The sequence below is a fragment of the Tenrec ecaudatus genome, chromosome X (genome assembly GCF_050624435.1).
Source record: "Tenrec ecaudatus isolate mTenEca1 chromosome X, mTenEca1.hap1, whole genome shotgun sequence".
Classification (NCBI taxonomy): Eukaryota; Metazoa; Chordata; class Mammalia; order Afrosoricida; family Tenrecidae; genus Tenrec; species Tenrec ecaudatus.
The window spans coordinates 168203413-168219195 of record NC_134548.1 but is presented as its reverse complement, the minus strand read 5'-3'; the positions used below and the strand labels follow the sequence as shown (position 1 = coordinate 168219195).

Here is a 15783-nt window from a genome sequence, read left to right as displayed (position 1 = left end):
GTTCTGTGTTATCACCAGTGAGAGAAATAAATGAGCCAAATATCCAGCAGTGTCTGCACATACTTACTCCGAGCTCTTCTGGGCCTGTACAGATTGGAAGCAAGTGTAGAGCACCCGGCCAGTCTAGCAAGGGAGAGGAGAGGAAAAAAAAGGTCACACCAAGATGGCTTCATATTGAGAAAGCTTTAGCAATTTGGTGGGTTCAAAACTAAACCCCAAAGTCCACTCTGGAATCACAAGGTAAAAGGGAGTGCCAAGAAGAACATAACTTCTGTAAGAAGGATTTGTATAGTCAGTCACCCGTGAGAGGACTGGGACCACACATCTGATTCTGTGACAGCAGCTGATGAACATGAGGAATAGGAACTTTAGAAGCAAAACTTTAAAATAGCAAATATCAGGCTGCAAAGAAATTCATGATGGTAAAAGCAAAAGCTGGTCAAAATAAAGTTGAAACATGAAATCTGCATGTTTCTGGAAGAGAACAATTTTATGGAGCACATCCTTAATTAACACAGCTCTGAGACACTAGTGAATAGACTACAATGTTAAATAGTTAGGCTCCTTTCATGGGACCATCAACTTGTACCAGAAGCATAGGCTGCTGGAAGAGTCAGGTCAAACTAGAACTGCGACGAGCGCTCAGCTATTTTCCTCCCTCTTCCTCACTTGGCTGCCACCACACCCACTTTCTAGATACCCCTTAGTGGTTCTTTCCTCTGCCTAAAAAGTTCTTCCCCAAGATTCACTCTCTTGCCTTCTTCAGGCCCCAGCTTAAAGGATGTGCACTTCTTGTAGCTTCTTGCTTTCCCTGCCTCTTACTGCCCTCAAGTCGATGCCGACTCATAGCGACCCTATAGGGCAGGATAGAACTGGCCCTGTGGGTTTTCAAGACTACAACTCTTTACAGAAGTAGAAAGCTCCATATTTCTCCCATCCAGTGGCTGGTGGTTTCAAACTGCCAACCTTGCAGATCACAGCCCAGCACGGAACCACTATGCCACCAGGGCTCGTCTCACTTGCTCTGCCGACCCTAGTAAAACTTCAGAGATTGCTTATACTTACACACACACACACACACACACACACACACACACACACACACACACACACTACCTTGGTGTTTTTATCTTCAATGAAACAGGAAAAAATCAGTCCTACAAAGCTTTGGTCCATCATCTGGTACATGGCTTGTGTGCGAACATCTGCAAATTAAAATTTAAAAGCTTCTGTCAATAAAATGCGTACCACACACTTGAAAATAGTAGTGTATTGTCTTCTCTGGATTCACATTCTCCAAGGAAAGCAAGGATGTATACATCCTAAGGACACTATGAGTATGAACATAGCTTACAGTTATTAGGCTTATTGTGTTGTGTGATGTGGGGTAGCACTCCTGAAAACTTGCAGCAAAACTTCAATGATTTGGGAAGATGTTCACTTGAGTTTCCTTAACAATGTGTTATTAGCTCTGGCCTCCAAATTGTTGGGGTTTATTTTTTCCATGACACCGAAAGTATCCCTCCGTGCCACCTTTTTGAAGGTACTCTATCTACTAAGCCCAAGACAAGTGTTTGCCTGAGAGAACTTGTCTACAGGCACCTACTGAGCACAGAGACCTGCTTGGAATCAACGTGTACACCCTGGCAGCAATACTCTCCTAAGAAATTCTGTGTAAGAGGAGTCAGCTTGAGGGTAAACATGGGGTAGCCTAATCAAAAGCAAAGCAAAAATTACACTACTTTGTAAGCACCATGGACACTGCAGTCCCCTCCTACTTACCAACATGAGAAGGCCAAACAGTGATATGAGGATGGGAATGGTACCAGCCCACGACTCTCATGGGGCGACCTGTGAGCTCGGCCAATCTGTGTGACTGTCAAGGTATTTTCCAAACAAGAGGACATTTGTGAAGTTTAAAATAAATGATGTAATGCCAGCAAAAGCCTGAAATAAGGTTGATGCTCAGATTTTCAAACTGCCCGCTTAAAACCAGTTTTTAAAAGTAAAATCCTTGTGACATCTATCACTAGACAGTTCATTTTACCCTATTAATTCAGTGTTAGCTAACATTCGATCACTCAAACCCCAGTCACTGTGCTGGCTGAAAAGCTTACCTCCATCTACAGCCAAGGTGGCATTCTTCTGAGGATAAATGTAGAGGAATGGAGAGACTAATGTGGGGGCCTTTATTCCTTTTCTCGCTGAAACCACGGTAATTCCAACTGTTGATGAACTCTAACCCAAAGCTCTGGACTAGACAGAAGCAGAGGAGGGCATACATAGTGTAGTACAGGAAGGGCAGGGTGAGGTAGGAAGGAAGGAGTCAGCAGGAAGGATGTCCAGCGTGCAGGGCTCCTGCAAGATAAGGAATACAGGTCCCACCAGCCCCAGGACTCTGCAGCCAGCCAGTAGAATGCTCAGACAGTAAGGACAAATTTATGGTCCTACCAACCTGCAAGTCTTAAAAACAGCAACACTTGAAAGGAACATCTGGGTGCCCTGGTGGTGCTGTGGTTATGCATTGGGCTGTGCTCTGCAAGGTCGGCAGTTCAAAACCACCAGTCACTCTGCAGAACGACAGGGCTTTCTACTCCTTTTGACAGTCTTGCAAATGCACAGGGGCAGTTCTACCCTGTCCTATAGGTGGTGGAGGTCGTGGTCTCTGTGCCAATGTTCTGTATCTTGACTGCTGTGACAATTACAAATGTATGCACAGAGCAGCACAGCACTACACACACTATGAATGGCAATTCTGTGGGTCTCATAGTTAGGTAACCTTTAGGGGGAAGTTGGGGCAAGAGTACAAGCAATCTATTCGTACCACCAATAAGTACTGTAAATGAAGAGGGTTTTTTTTAATTAAAGAGTTAAAGTAGTTAATGAAATATAAATTGCAGAAGGCTTACACCAGAAGAAATCAGTAAGTTGAAGATATAAACATGATCTATCAATTGGGAAAAAGCAAACACTATAAAACACAAACTAGGAAAACTGCTGCTCTTATCACAAAGGGCCAATTTTCTTCATCTAGTACCTATATGTTATTAAGAAAAAGATGATCAAATCAATAGAAAAGTGGACACGAGAAATAACCACGTAATCAACAGCGAAATACAAATAACACTTTAAAATGAAAATCTGATCCTGGTTATGTATATGAAAAATGCACATTAGGAATTTCAAGATCTAAAACACAATTTTAAAAATAAGATGTTGTATAAGGATACATAGAAAACTGATAACGGTGGATCCCTCTGGAGAGCAGAGGTTGGAATGAAAGTTGTTTTATTTTGTTTTTTAATACCTTTCTGTACTTTGAGAATTTTATAGCATGTATGTGTATGACCTATTTTTTTAAATGGCCTTTAGATTAACTCCACCAGAAAGGACAGGGAGTTATTAAAATCGCTGGAGCACCTTTAACTTGCAATCATGGATTACAGGAAGCAAATGCCCCAGTTGATTTTTTTTTGTTCTTCTTGTATTTAATATAGCATTGTATTTTTTGAAAGGCTGTCAATAGAAAGGAAATTTCTCCAGAGGGATTAGGGGACAAATCAAGTCCATCGTCATAGGATTTGACCCTGACGCCGAGACCTTTCAACATTTTGACTCCTTCCAATAAAAGGCACTCAAACAGAGCAGTGGAAAACATCCCCATGAACCCAGCAATCAGCTCGAAGGGGGCAAGCATGAAAACTGGGAATAGTCAGCAGAAAGAAAACTCATAAAACTGGAGGCTGCAGCCAAGGTGCCCCACCAAGGATATCTCTGCCTCTGTGGAAGCCGCAGACAACTGCTCGGGAGAAATCTCCACTCGGTCCTTCCTTTTATCAGAACGTCGCAAGATGATGACAGAGTGAATGTGAATAATCTTCCCAGTGTCAACCTACGGAAGGCCCACACAATTGTCATTTCTCTCCCTCACTAAAAGCCTCTCTTCCATTACAGAATTGCATTTTATTACATTATCAGGTGAAATATTCACTGTAGAAAATTGACATGCTTTGTTTTTTATTATTTGACATATTTGAATGAGATATAAGCCACATCCCATAAACTCTGCCCTTTTAAAATGTACAATTTGGTGAATTTTGGTGTACTCAGAGTTGTCCAATGATTACCACTGTCTGATTCAAGAACATTTCACCGTCCCACAAAGACGCTCCATACCTATTAGCAATCACTCGCCATTAGCCTCTCCCTCAGCCCTTGGCAACCACAAAACTACTTTCTCTCATTAGGGTTTTATCTGTTCTGGAGATTTCACAAAGATAGAAGCATATACTATGTGATCTTTGGTATCTGGTTTCTTTTACTTAGCACACTAATATGGACAGTCTTCTTGTGAATAATCAAATGTTTCAAATAAAAGACATCCAACATTTATATATACATTTCAAAAACAAACATCTATAGGCAAATATTTAGATCAAGGAGGGATTTACCTACCATGTGATCAACGAATAAGTACCATATATACTCAGGTATAAGGCGAGTTTTTCAGCACATTTTTAATGCAGTTCTTGTGGAAAAATTAGGTGCCTCCGCTGATATTCAGGTCAGCTTATACTCGAGTATATATGCTACTTGATTTACAACTATATACAAGACATTGGGTGGCACAAAGGAATCCATGTTTCAAGAAATCAATAGCCACACCTGGCCAATGGCTGCTAAATTAGGTGGTGCAGCCCTGACAAAAGGTGTGTTTTCACAGATCTTATTAGCTGCACAACCAGACTGTAGCTATTTATTTCCACTCACACACTGATTCCCACATTGGACAATGCTTGTACCATTCTGTTGTCCTGGTTTGGGTTCCTCCATCTTCCTCCCTGGCCCCTTTTATTCTAGCCCATCATAAACATAAAAGAATGGGTCAAGGTTCAACCATTTCTGGTGGTGCATATGATATAGAACTAATGGCCTTTAAATTGGAAATCCAACAAGCTTTGAAGGAAATGACCAAAAACAAGGTTCCGGTTATCACCTGAAGACCGATGAAATGGTTTAACAAATGCATGCAGCTCCAGAGATGCTCACTTGTCTATGTCAAGAAATTTAGAAGACAGGAAACTCATATTTGTGTGCATCCCAAAGAAAAGTAACTCAACAGAAAACAGAAATTGTGGAACAACGTCATGTGTGGTTGAGGCTGCCGAGGAAGGCGTCTGATTTCAGATGCGGCCTGCCCCACCTGCCCTGCCTTCCTGGTCCAGCTGGCTCACATCTGCTTGCCTGGCCCCGCCCCAGCTCTCCACACTTAGCAGGCACAGAGAAGAGTGACACTCCCTGTCAGCAATGAGAACCCACCATAAAGATTTACAGCCTTGAGAACCCTATAGAGCAGTTGTCTGGCTACAAGTTAGGGCTGATTCTGATTCTGTGGTGACGGGACCTGAGACTATGCTATAAACAACAGAAAATGAGGTTCTTTACCTAGAGAGCACATTCCTAGCTGATTTTAGTAGAAAGAGCACTCTACTCAGTCATAGATGTGGGGCTGCACACCCCAGATGGAGCCCTGGCTACCATCATCAGAATCCAGAATGCCTTCCCCAGTTGTGTTTCCATTATGCAAAAATATGGCGCACATACCTTTTCACCAACTGTTCGCAATTCAGCTCCAGTAGGTGCAAATTTTGAGTCACTTCTATTGGGGCTAAATTAGGAGGGGGGGAAAGAACTGGAGTTTGGATTACAAAAGGGGAGTAAAGGCAAATAACAGTATTAGCAGTTCATTCACCGAAGCGGCAGCATTGACAAAGGGTAACCGAGGCCTTGGGCTAGAATGAACATCATATTATCTAAGCACTCTGGGAACCATTGCAGTTCATGATGTCATCATGCACAAAGCGAAACTGTTGGCAGCCTGGGCACTGAGGAGGGGAGCTTTGTAGTGTTAAGTAAAGGCCACCCAGAACTTTATCTACTCCAAGCATCCAAGTTCCAGTGGCTCTGGGAGATCAATGGAAAGGAGGGGTCAGAAATCATTTAGCTGGAGGGGAGCTTAAAAGGGAAATGCCACAAAGAAGATAATCGGTAGGTTGCAAAATTTTCGGGGGAAAGAGAACAAAATCTAACTTATAAGAGCTTTCACAGGCTAGTGCATTTTCACACATCACACATGTCTCCGTCCTGGTTGATCAAAGCCTGATCACTGAGGAATACCTGACCAGCAGCGCTAGTCTATGATCAACTCCACACCTAAACAATATTGCCTAGTGCACCCTAAAATTTGAGATTGCAATGAAATAAAGAGTATAAGAGTAAACAATAAAATAGTCTTACCTTATGTCATCATTCAACTAGAGTGGGAAAGAGCAGAAAACATTATTGGCCATAGGATTCAGAGTATAAGAAAATCAGGTGTTGCCTGTAAGTGCGCTAGCCTTAGAGCAGCGGTTCTCAATCTGTGGGTCTGGACCTCTTTGGAGGTCAAAAACCCTTTCACAGTGGTAGCCTAAGACCATCAGAACACATGTATCGCAACCTTCTTACTGACTTTGGCTTTTTAAGAATACTGTTGCAAAATGTAGCAATGTAGTTTACTGGTTTTTTTAATCATTTTATTGGGGGCTCGTACAACTCTTACCACAATCCATCCATCCACTGTGTACATTTGTCGCCAGTTTACTGTTGTTATATTAAGCCATGCTACACCATGCTTCAAGAAAAAATTTCATTTCTTTGTCATTAGAACTAAACATTTTACAATCTACAATGACCTATTGCTTTGTGATGAATCACTAGGCTTTCATGATGTTCAATTTGTAACAATGAAAATACAACCTGCACATCAGATATGTTCATGACGATTCACAATAGTAGCAACATGACAGTGATGAAGTAGCAAGGAAAATCACTTGATGGTGGGGGGGGGGGTGTCACCACCACATGAGGAACTGTATGAAAGGGTCGCGGAAGGAGGAAGATTGAGAACCGCTGCCTTAGAGGCTGGGGGATTCTGACCGGGGGTGGATTTCTATAGAGTTCTCTCAAAGACTCCACTCGGGGCAGCGGGGTGGTCTGACTTGTGATGGCGAACAGCTGTAGGGTATTTAGTTTATCCTCCTCAGCCGCTCTGCAGCGAGAACTTTTTCAGCCCGCACAGCCTGCCCTCTCAGATTCCGTGGTACCGAAACTCGTTTGGGTTCATCTGGTTCCCTGCTGAGGAAGCAAGCAGCAATCGATTATTAAAATGCTACTAGCAGTCCCGTGAGGGCCTCGGTGGAGCACCCAGTGGTTGTCTAGCCTGTGTGGATCCAGTTTCCGTCACCGGGCGGCTGGCCGACCCCATGGACAAAGCCCTGAGGACTTCAGCAGGTAGCTGCGAGCGGCGGGAAAGCCCACCTGCGTCCGTGGACCGAGACCACTGGAGCCAGGCGCGGGCCCCCCAGTGCTGGGGGCTGCCCAGGGACCGACTCACCTCTCCGATGCACAGCCCCATCACCTCCTCCTTCTCTGTGCTCAGAGCGTGGTTGAGGCAGACGAGGAAAGCGTCCGACTCCAGATGCACGGCCTGCACCACCTGCCCCGCCATCTTGATCCGAACCGCCTCACATCCGCCTCCTGCCAACCGTCTCCGGGGGCGGGGCCAGACAGGAGGGGCGGGGCGGGACAGGCGACTGTGGGCGTGGCCTCGGGCACCTGGGGGCTCCCCACCCCCCTGCGCCTGGGCTGAACTTGCCGGCGGGCGGGGCCGGGGATGGGGGTGGCCCTGTGGTGGCCCTGTGGTCCTGGGCCGCCGAGCTTGTGACGCCTCCGTCGTCGGCTGGGCGCCCATCTTGCGGAGGAGCCTGAGCGGCCTTCGCCCAGCGGACAACCCTCGGGAGCCAGGGACAACCCTTGCGGTGCGGGCCTTAAACAGTTAAGGGTTTGTTTTCTTTGGTTTTCTTTCGGGTCAAACTCCCGGGCCACTTCCTGGTTCCCGACCTCCGACCGTCACCTCCGCCTGGGTTGCCTGACAGACAGTCTGGCCCGTGAGTAGCCATTCGCTGAAACCGAGCTGAGAAAGTGGTACTTGTCAGGTGACTTTTGATGACTTTGTACCGAGGGCCGGGGAAGGGGAGCTGAGAGACTTGAACTTTGATTCAAAATCGAACAGTCCCAAGTTGCCCCAGCTCCCCTTGCCGTGATGGCAGCAAAGGTGGTGAAATTACCTGGAAAGGTGATTTTTATGCTAGTGTGTATTCCCAACATGTCACCGGTCAACATACGGATCTTCCCCGTTTAAAGGCCACATGTACAGATTGCACATGGGTTTTTAGGGGTCATTCTAAATCAAAGGGGGGAGGGGGAATGTGGATTTCAGACTTCTCCGGGTTGTTTTTGCCTCTGTAAAGGCAGGCAGAGAGGGCGGTACTGGCAGGGGTGTTGATGCTTTGCTCTGTACTCCCAAGTCTGATCCAACCAAAGGCACCCTGCGGACAGGATTCCCCACCCCCACCCTCACCCCCACCTCCTTGATCCTCACATGTGACAGAATGCTTCAGGGTCATATAGCACATTTCCCCATGATCCTTTGGAAGATGAAGGTTGTGCAAAATTTCAAGTGCAATTGCATTAGATCCATCTAAGCTTTCACTTTAAGTTTCAACCCTACACCCAAGTAGTTTTAATCCATTGCACTTTGCACGTGTGCATGTGACAGTTCTGAGTTCTGTGGGAGAAGAAAACACAAAACAATGAACATGTCTTTGATTGGGTGCACTCACTCCACTAACTGTTCATATGCACACAGGCTTGGCAGCTTCTCAGCTATGGGGTTTGGGGCAAGTCACTTCTCCGTGCCTATGAGTTTCCTCGTGTTATTGACAATAATGTTCAAACTCAGAGTGCTTGCACCTTGAGATGTTGAACTCCTAACCCTGCAGTTTGTATCCAGCTTCTTGGGAAGTTTTTATACATAAATAACATTATATATATGTTACTCTATACAACTATATATAAATGTAACCACATATATCATGTGTATGTGTGTGTGTAACCACTGCTATCAAGTCAATTCTGACTCACACCAACCCTATATAAGTGCTAACTAAGGGCTGCCTCTACTGAGTTTTAACTTTCTCTTTATAGAGGTCTGAGGTCACAACGCTAGTGAGATGCCCACATTCTTGTCCATGACACAAGCGAATATATCAGTAGTCTCACCATTTGTCATTAGAGTAGAGCTTCGGATAAAGTGAGTGCTTTCAAAAAGTTTCCAGCTGTTCAAACATCCGCAAATTAAAGACAATCTGTACTTTCAGTAAAGGGCACAAGGGAATGCAGCCTATAAAGGAAAACCTGTCCTCTTAGATTGACTTCCCTGGGAAGCCCTCCTGGGCTGTGTGTGTCCTCAGTTGAGAGCAGAATTGACAAACGGCCTGCCTTAGTAAGAGTCCATCTTATCTGCTGTGGTGCTGTTCCCAGCATCCAGAGAACCTTTATGGTTTCCATCTCTCCTAGTGCCTTCATGGGTGAGAAAGCGAGAAAGTTCTCTAAGCAATTCTTGGAATCCATTTGCATTTACAGCTGGTAGTCTTTGAGCTGAGGTACGTCGTGTTCTGCATAGCATATTGCATCCTGTAACTCAATTTATTGTGGGGTTTGAAGAGATTTCCTGTAGTTCAAGGGGTCATGTATTTTGTGTCACGTGGAGGAAAATATCCTCTAGTCAGATTGGGGAAATATGGAGGCAAACGAAAGCATTTTTGGCCAAGTTAATGGTTCATGGAAAATGAAGGGAACGTGTTCTAGTCACTGTTCTAGTCACAGAACCCATAGGACTTGGTTGTAACCCTCTTGTTCAGCCTTTGATCACATGGAAGGCAGCTTCTCTGTCTCTTGATCCCTGCAGTTGCCTTTGTTCAGAGCTTCAGCCTGCTGACATTCCACTGGCTCTCTTCTGAGGAGATTTTGCAGTGACTCATAGTCACTGTGACGTCGATCTCCTTTGCTGGACTTCCTTTTAATCTCAAAATAGCAAAATCCTGATTGTTATGAAAAACAAATTGAAATTTTAGTATGTTCATTGTTGCTAGGACCTATCCATGATCAGCGCTCAAAACCTAGACTTTAAAATGTTGATATTAATATGTACTGATTTTTGTTTGTAGCTCTCCTTTTCAAAGCCCAGGAAAGGAGAAGCAGCAGAATAATTGCATCTGCTTGACGGAAAACAAATGGCTTTGAAAAAATGACATTTCACTAGAGGCTTAAGTCATCTCTACCCGTGTATGCATGGCCAGTCATACCTTCCTACACACCAGACATTTCCACCCACTCATGGCTACTACTTGAGACTTCAGCTAGGTCCAAGGCTTTTATCATTCTTTCTAGTGAGGAAGTTACCGCACTCTTTTTTTTTTTTTTTTTTTGGCAGAGGGATAGAGGTAGGGTGATTTCTGAAATAAGTGCAGAACGAATGTGCAACAGGGTGGTTTATAATTAAGGGCCAAACTGTGTCCTTAGGTGTAGACATAAATGCTACAGTAATCATACAACCCAACCCAAACCCACTGCCATCAGGTTGATTCTGACTCAGAGATAGGGATTCCAGGAATGTCATTTTTACAGGAGCAGGCTGACTCATCTTTCTCCCACAGAACTGGTGGATTCGAACCACCGACTTCTCAGTTAGCAGCCCAATGCCTATTCATGGAGAAGGCAGGTACCTAGACTATGTATGCCCTAAGAGTCATGAAATAGAAGTGACCATGGTATTTGGGAGTGTTTATTGACATAGGGTAAAGTCTACAGGTAGGATCAGAGTTTTATGAGAAGTTGGCCTCATATTTAAAAAAATAAGGTTATAATGGATTCTTAAATGGAGACCTGCTTTAGGAGGGTGCATCTGGGTCTTATATTCTAATCGATTGACTAAGGGAAGAGGCTAGTGACCAGTTTTGATAATGGAGTAATTCAGACATCATGGTGACATGGATTGAGAGGGGGTGGGGGTGGAAATGGAGAACCAGAAATGGTGTGAAGAAAGAAGGCTAAGTTTTCAGAGTGCATCACTAAAACCAGATCACTTCTTAAGTCTCTAAAGGTAGTTTCTACTTTACTTTTAGGGAAGGTAAATCAATGGTGTTAAGAGAAAGAAAAAATATCATCCAGCTCGTTGGCCTGCAATAAAAAGGATGGCTTTGTCTCAATTAATTCTTCTGGCTAATTTCTAAAGTATAGGGCTCTTTCCTGCACTCTGTGCTCTGCCAAAGGGAAAATACAGCAGGGCCCAGAAGATTTGATGATACAAAATTTGTATGGAGTTACTTGGCAGTCAGATCTGGGGCCAGACAGAGGCCAGGAAGCAATTACCAGTGGTGTTAGAGCCCAGGCTGCCTGCTGGAGGAGAAGCAAGGTTTCTACCGTGGCTCCATTAACATCCCAGCTCACCGGAATTACCCCCAGGTCTCTCACAGCCCCAAACTTGCAAACACGAAAACCTGCTTCTGAAAACATCCAGCCACTATGAGTAACCTTTCACAGCAAGCTGAAAATGGGTTCTTTGCCCTCAAAACAGGTTTTGATACAAATATAGGGAGCAGCACACCTAATCTGAGCTTCAGAATCTTCCCTTTCAAAATGGAAGTTGTTTTTTACCAGGGAAAGTGGCCTGCACGTATCTGCCATACATAGCCCTTTCTGGCCACTAGGCACTCTTGTGCAGTTTCCTGCTGGCTCTGGCTGTACGAATGCCCAGGACCCGAGGCCACTGCTGAGCTTTATGTAGTGCTAGGGCTACACGTTCACAGCTCCGCCTGGGCCTCAGTTCCATATCTACCAATAGACATCTGTCAGGTTTGGTTCTGCTTGGTGGTTGCTAGTGCCAGGTCACCTAGCTCCGTGGAAAACCAATCAAACCCAGAAAGTCACACTGTGTCCTGTGCGTGGGTGCTGCAGGCTTAGGTGGAGAAAATCAGGGATAGGATTGGAACCCAAGGCCCAGAATGGCAGGAGAGGATGTGGGGGCTCCACCCGATCACCTCTGGGTTCACCAAGAGGGTATCTACCGTGACGAGTACCAGCGCACGTGGGTTGCTGTCGTGGAAGAGGTAACTGTTTCTGTTTTTCCTTATTTTGCTTTCAAGCAGCTTGATTTCTCTCCAGTCTCCATTTCTGAAGTCTTTGGTTTTGTTTCTGATCATCCCTTTCCTTAGGAGACAAGTTGCCTAAGGGCACGAGTCCAGCAAGTTCAGGTCCCCTTAGGTGATGCAGCTAGGCCAAGCCACCTCCTGACCTCCCAGCTACCGCTCATGTGGCAGCTGTACCCTGAGGAGCACTACATGGATAACCAGTCTCGCTTGTGGCAGATAGAGCATCATTTAATGGTACATATTCTGTTTCACTGCCTCCACTTGCATTGGACTCCTCATGAGTCCTCTATAAATGCCTTTCCCTGACAGATCATGGGAGTACAGGAGCTGTTGCTGAAGCTTTTGCCTCATGATTAACCTGGTACGTATTTCTCTTTCTTCCCAGCCCACCACCTTCCTGTTGTGTTTCTTTTCTCTATTTGGTTACGGGGATTCTAATGACTTATTTTTATTTCAGGTGCTGGGATTATTGGAAGAAATGCTCCTTTATTCAATTCAGTATATGGCAATCACATCGTCCTCCACTGCAGTGCACCCACCCTGGGCCTGGGGGGGAGGGAGTGGGCTGAAGAACTGATGCAGGAAGTTTAGGAAGGGTCCTGAAGCTGCAGAGCCAGGTTTACACAGGCAGAAACCATTAGTCAGGGTCCAGTAACTTGCTACTGACTCCTTTGGAAATGGCTGTAGAACCTTTAATGGACCTCATCGGCTGGAACTGGGATCTGATAAGTCCCACAAACGTCAACGCGTGCTACAGAACAGAGGCTCTAACCACCAAGAACTTGGTCCTGATTTAGAGAAGAGAGCAGCTCCTGGCAACAGCAGCATCTATTTGTTGCTAATTTTCCCTGCAATAATCCACCATCCTTTCCTTCTCCCATCCTGTAAATCTCTTGAGTTTTTGCTCCAGTGTTGCCCATCCCAATACTAACCTAACTTGGGGGGGTGGGGGGTGGGGAGGAGTACTCACATTGATAAAAATAGCTGCAAAGGCTCCTGGGCCTTTTTCCTTCCCGAAATTGTGTCTTCAAACGATTAGGAGTCACTGATCAAAATCGGGAGCAACTTCAGCACATTCTCTGGTCACATGAGTGCCAAACAGCCCCTTAGCTGCTTATCACTGGGGCAGTTCTCAGGGAGTCCTAATAGCACCAAACCTTGCTGCTTCCTGGGAAAGCACTTCCTGAGCTGAAGTAGGCAGATAGTTTATCTGCATTGGGAGGAAGGGTGGTTCACTTAGAAAAAGTTCTACCATGCATTGAGTCCTTGCTGCCTTCCAGGCACTAGTATATGCACTTTATCTCCTCAATCCCATTCAGTCCTACCAGCGCTTTGCTCAGAAGTCATACGCACCAAGAGGCCAGGAGTTGAGTCATTTACCCACTTAACCCGAGGGTGTTGGTTACAATGGTAACGATAAATTGATTGAATTCAAGTTGTTTTGTTTGTTTTTTCATGTATAGCTTTTTATAGCTCCCAAATCTAATGAAATGGATATTATAAAAAATATTGTCTATTTGTCCTCTGAATGGGAAGAGTACTTTTTTAAAGTGTAATTTCTTTCCAGGAGTTGTAAGAAAATGCCACGCAAAAGGGGGTTTCAAGTCTTTATGGGCACAAAGGCAAAGTAAACATCTTTTCTTTCTTTTTTTTTTTTTTTTTTAGTTCTCTGGATATGCCACAGAAGGATCCATGTCAGAAGCAAGCCTGTGAGATACAGAAATGTTTACAAGGTAGTATGTGGACGCAATTCGGTGTTTGTCCAGCATTTCCATGCATGAAGGGACTGGAGGAGCTCAGTTGCTGTAGTGGGGTGGGGGTGGGGCTGAGGACTGCAAAGTCTAGGAGCACTTACCATTAGGCACTTCCTGTCTAACAAGCCACTTCCATCAAGATTATAGCCTGGGAGACACTACGGGGCCATTCTATTCCATCCTGCAGGGTCACTATGAGTTGGAACTGATTTGATGGCAGTGGGGCGGGTTGTGATAGGTTAGATCTGGTGGGCATGACAGGTTCCCTTGTAAGAGCTTTAACCACATTACGTCGTTTAATCTTGTAATCATTGAGATGCCACTGTGACTACATTCTAAAGATGAGAAGAGAGGCTCCGAAGTTATGTAAAGGGTAACGTCAGAATCTGAACCCAGATCTTAGTGGCTTCATCTTTCCTACTCCTGACTAACTCCGACACACCCGCATGAGTACTGGGGGGACTAGACCCCGAAGCCATTAACTGTAGCTGACCTAGAATCATAGGTCAAAATAAGAAAAAAAAACCACAAACCCATTGCACTGAAGTCAATCTTTAAGGAAGCAGCTCTCTTGAGGAGTAGCTGGTGGGTTTGAACCACTGACCTCTGGTCAGTGATTGAACTCTTAACCACTGTGGGGCTCCTCTGAATCCTAGGTCAAGTCTTTCTTACTAAAGGGTATACTAGAAGTGATACAGTGGTTTAGGGATTGGGCTGCTCATGGAATGGCTGATGGTTCAAATCCACCAACTGCCCTGCAGAAAGCCACAAGGCAGTTCTACTCTGCCAGAGAGAATTACCAGGCATTGAAATCCACTTGGTGGTAGTGGTTTGGTTTGGTGAGAGGCTGGCAATTTTTTTTTAATTGCCAGTCTTTGGGGAGGTCTAAAGTTCTCTGCTACATATTGTATGTGGGTTCATAAAATCCTTTAAACATGCAAAAAGCATTCTTAGCTCATAAGTTGTGAAAAAGATAAAGATGATTTTGGCCCTTAGTCTGTTGTTTACAGAATTTGGGAGAGGAAGTCTAACCTGAGCCAAACTCACTGCCATTGAATCAATGCCGACTCCCCAGGACCCTCTCGGACTGGGGATAACTGCCCCTGTGGCTTTCTGAGGCGGGAACACTTTCTGGGAGTAGAAAGCCTCCTCTCCCTCCTATGGAGCAACTGATAAGTTCAAACTGCTGACCTTGGCCTGGACCCAACGCTCCAGGGCTCTTTAACAATCACCTTTGATTGATGCAAAGGCTTTTCTAGTTCATCAAATTAACAAAAGGGGCTAGTGACACCCCCCAACCAAAAAAACAAAAAACAGGTCACAAGCACTCTAGAACAACAATACATAAGCCATTAACTCACCCTGTGAAACTGTTGACAAGTCTCTAACCCAGAAAGAACCTGGGGGTGGGGGTACCTCCTCTTGCTGCCAGCTTGCTAAATGACCTTATTATCCCACAAGATCATGGCCAGGGTATGCCCATCTGTTTTTCAGCCAACAACTACATGGAATCTAAATGTAAGGCTGTCATCCAAGAACTGCGGAAATGTTGTGCTCAGTATCCCAAGGGAAGATCCGTCGTCTGTTCTGGGTTTGAAAAGGAAGAAGAAGTAAAGCTGACATGACAGAGTCACAGGAGAGTCAGGTTGTGAGGTTGACTGCTGCTCCAGGGTTTCACCAAGTTCTGTTGTCCTGCCCCTTTCTGCAGGCCAATGAGCAGCAAATGACACCTGGAAAGTCCACTGTCAAGGTGAATGGATATGCCATTGATGTAGAAAAGACAAAATACAAATATACTAAAATAGAAATGTAGACTATAATAAAATAAGAAGACACAGAATGTAATAAATTGAGCTGCTTAAATAAACTTGTTTTCAACTAAACTCTTCTGTTTGGTTTAATGATCCCTAATTTATCACAATGGAAAGGAGGATAAA

General features: G+C 44.8%; 3 protein-coding genes across 10 annotated transcripts in view; 2 read left to right on the top strand and 1 right to left on the bottom strand.

The window, feature by feature from the left end:
• Positions 1 to 7597, bottom strand: part of BRCC3 (BRCA1/BRCA2-containing complex subunit 3) — a 41281-nt gene extending 33684 nt beyond the window's left edge. The window contains exons 1-7 of one of the 2 annotated variants that reach the window (XM_075539680.1): positions 7436 to 7597; positions 6298 to 6314; positions 5605 to 5668; positions 3773 to 3892; positions 1783 to 1870; positions 1117 to 1205; positions 68 to 123 (exon numbers count right to left, since the gene is read on the bottom strand). In XM_075539680.1, the coding sequence (XP_075395795.1) occupies positions 68 to 123; positions 1117 to 1205; positions 1783 to 1870; positions 3773 to 3892; positions 5605 to 5668; positions 6298 to 6314; positions 7436 to 7549 (548 nt within the window). In that variant the 5' untranslated portion in view covers positions 7550 to 7597. The remainder of the gene's footprint in view (positions 1 to 67; positions 124 to 1116; positions 1206 to 1782; positions 1871 to 3772; positions 3893 to 5604; positions 5669 to 6297; positions 6315 to 7435) is intronic. The other variant, XM_075539679.1, reaches the window with a different exon arrangement.
• Positions 7598 to 7664: 67 nt separating this feature from the next.
• Positions 7665 to 15719, top strand: CMC4 (C-X9-C motif containing 4). Of its 6 annotated transcripts, none has more exons than XM_075539688.1 (3): positions 7665 to 7859; positions 13758 to 13825; positions 15341 to 15719. In XM_075539688.1, the coding sequence occupies exons 2-3, from the start codon at positions 13768 to 13770 to the stop codon at positions 15469 to 15471; spliced, it is 189 nt and encodes a 62-aa protein (XP_075395803.1). In that variant the 5' UTR covers positions 7665 to 7859; positions 13758 to 13767; the 3' UTR covers positions 15472 to 15719. The 6 variants fall into 6 exon arrangements, with proteins under 6 accessions (XP_075395803.1, XP_075395799.1, XP_075395800.1 ...); XM_075539684.1 differs by having other exon boundaries at positions 7737 to 7875; XM_075539685.1 differs by having other exon boundaries at positions 7750 to 7882.
• MTCP1 (mature T cell proliferation 1) lies at positions 7745 to 12688 on the top strand. 2 transcript variants are annotated; one of them, XM_075539681.1, is made up of 5 exons: positions 7745 to 7875; positions 11899 to 12050; positions 12156 to 12326; positions 12402 to 12453; positions 12550 to 12688. In XM_075539681.1, the coding sequence occupies exons 2-4, from the start codon at positions 11946 to 11948 to the stop codon at positions 12447 to 12449; spliced, it is 324 nt and encodes a 107-aa protein (XP_075395796.1). In that variant the 5' UTR covers positions 7745 to 7875; positions 11899 to 11945; the 3' UTR covers positions 12450 to 12453; positions 12550 to 12688. The 2 variants fall into 2 exon arrangements, with proteins under 2 accessions (XP_075395796.1, XP_075395797.1); XM_075539682.1 differs by lacking the exon at positions 7745 to 7875 and adding an exon at positions 7891 to 7988.
• Positions 15720 to 15783: the final 64 nt, after the last annotated feature.

Bases quoted from the DNA above. Each gene is read 5' to 3' on its own strand.
- MTCP1 (XM_075539681.1), top strand. From the start codon at position 11,946: ATGGCAGGAGAGGATGTGGGGGCTCCACCCGATCACCTCTGGGTTCAC. The intron at 12,051-12,155 runs GTAACTGTTTCT...CCCTTTCCTTAG, and splicing joins GGGTTGCTGTCGTGGAAGAG to GAGACAAGTTGCCTAAGGGC. The intron at 12,327-12,401 runs GTACATATTCTG...TTTCCCTGACAG, and splicing joins AGATAGAGCATCATTTAATG to ATCATGGGAGTACAGGAGCT.
- CMC4 (XM_075539688.1), top strand. From the start codon at position 13,768: ATGCCACAGAAGGATCCATGTCAGAAGCAAGCCTGTGAGATACAGAAA. The intron at 13,826-15,340 runs GTAGTATGTGGA...TCTGTTTTTCAG, and splicing joins GATACAGAAATGTTTACAAG to CCAACAACTACATGGAATCT.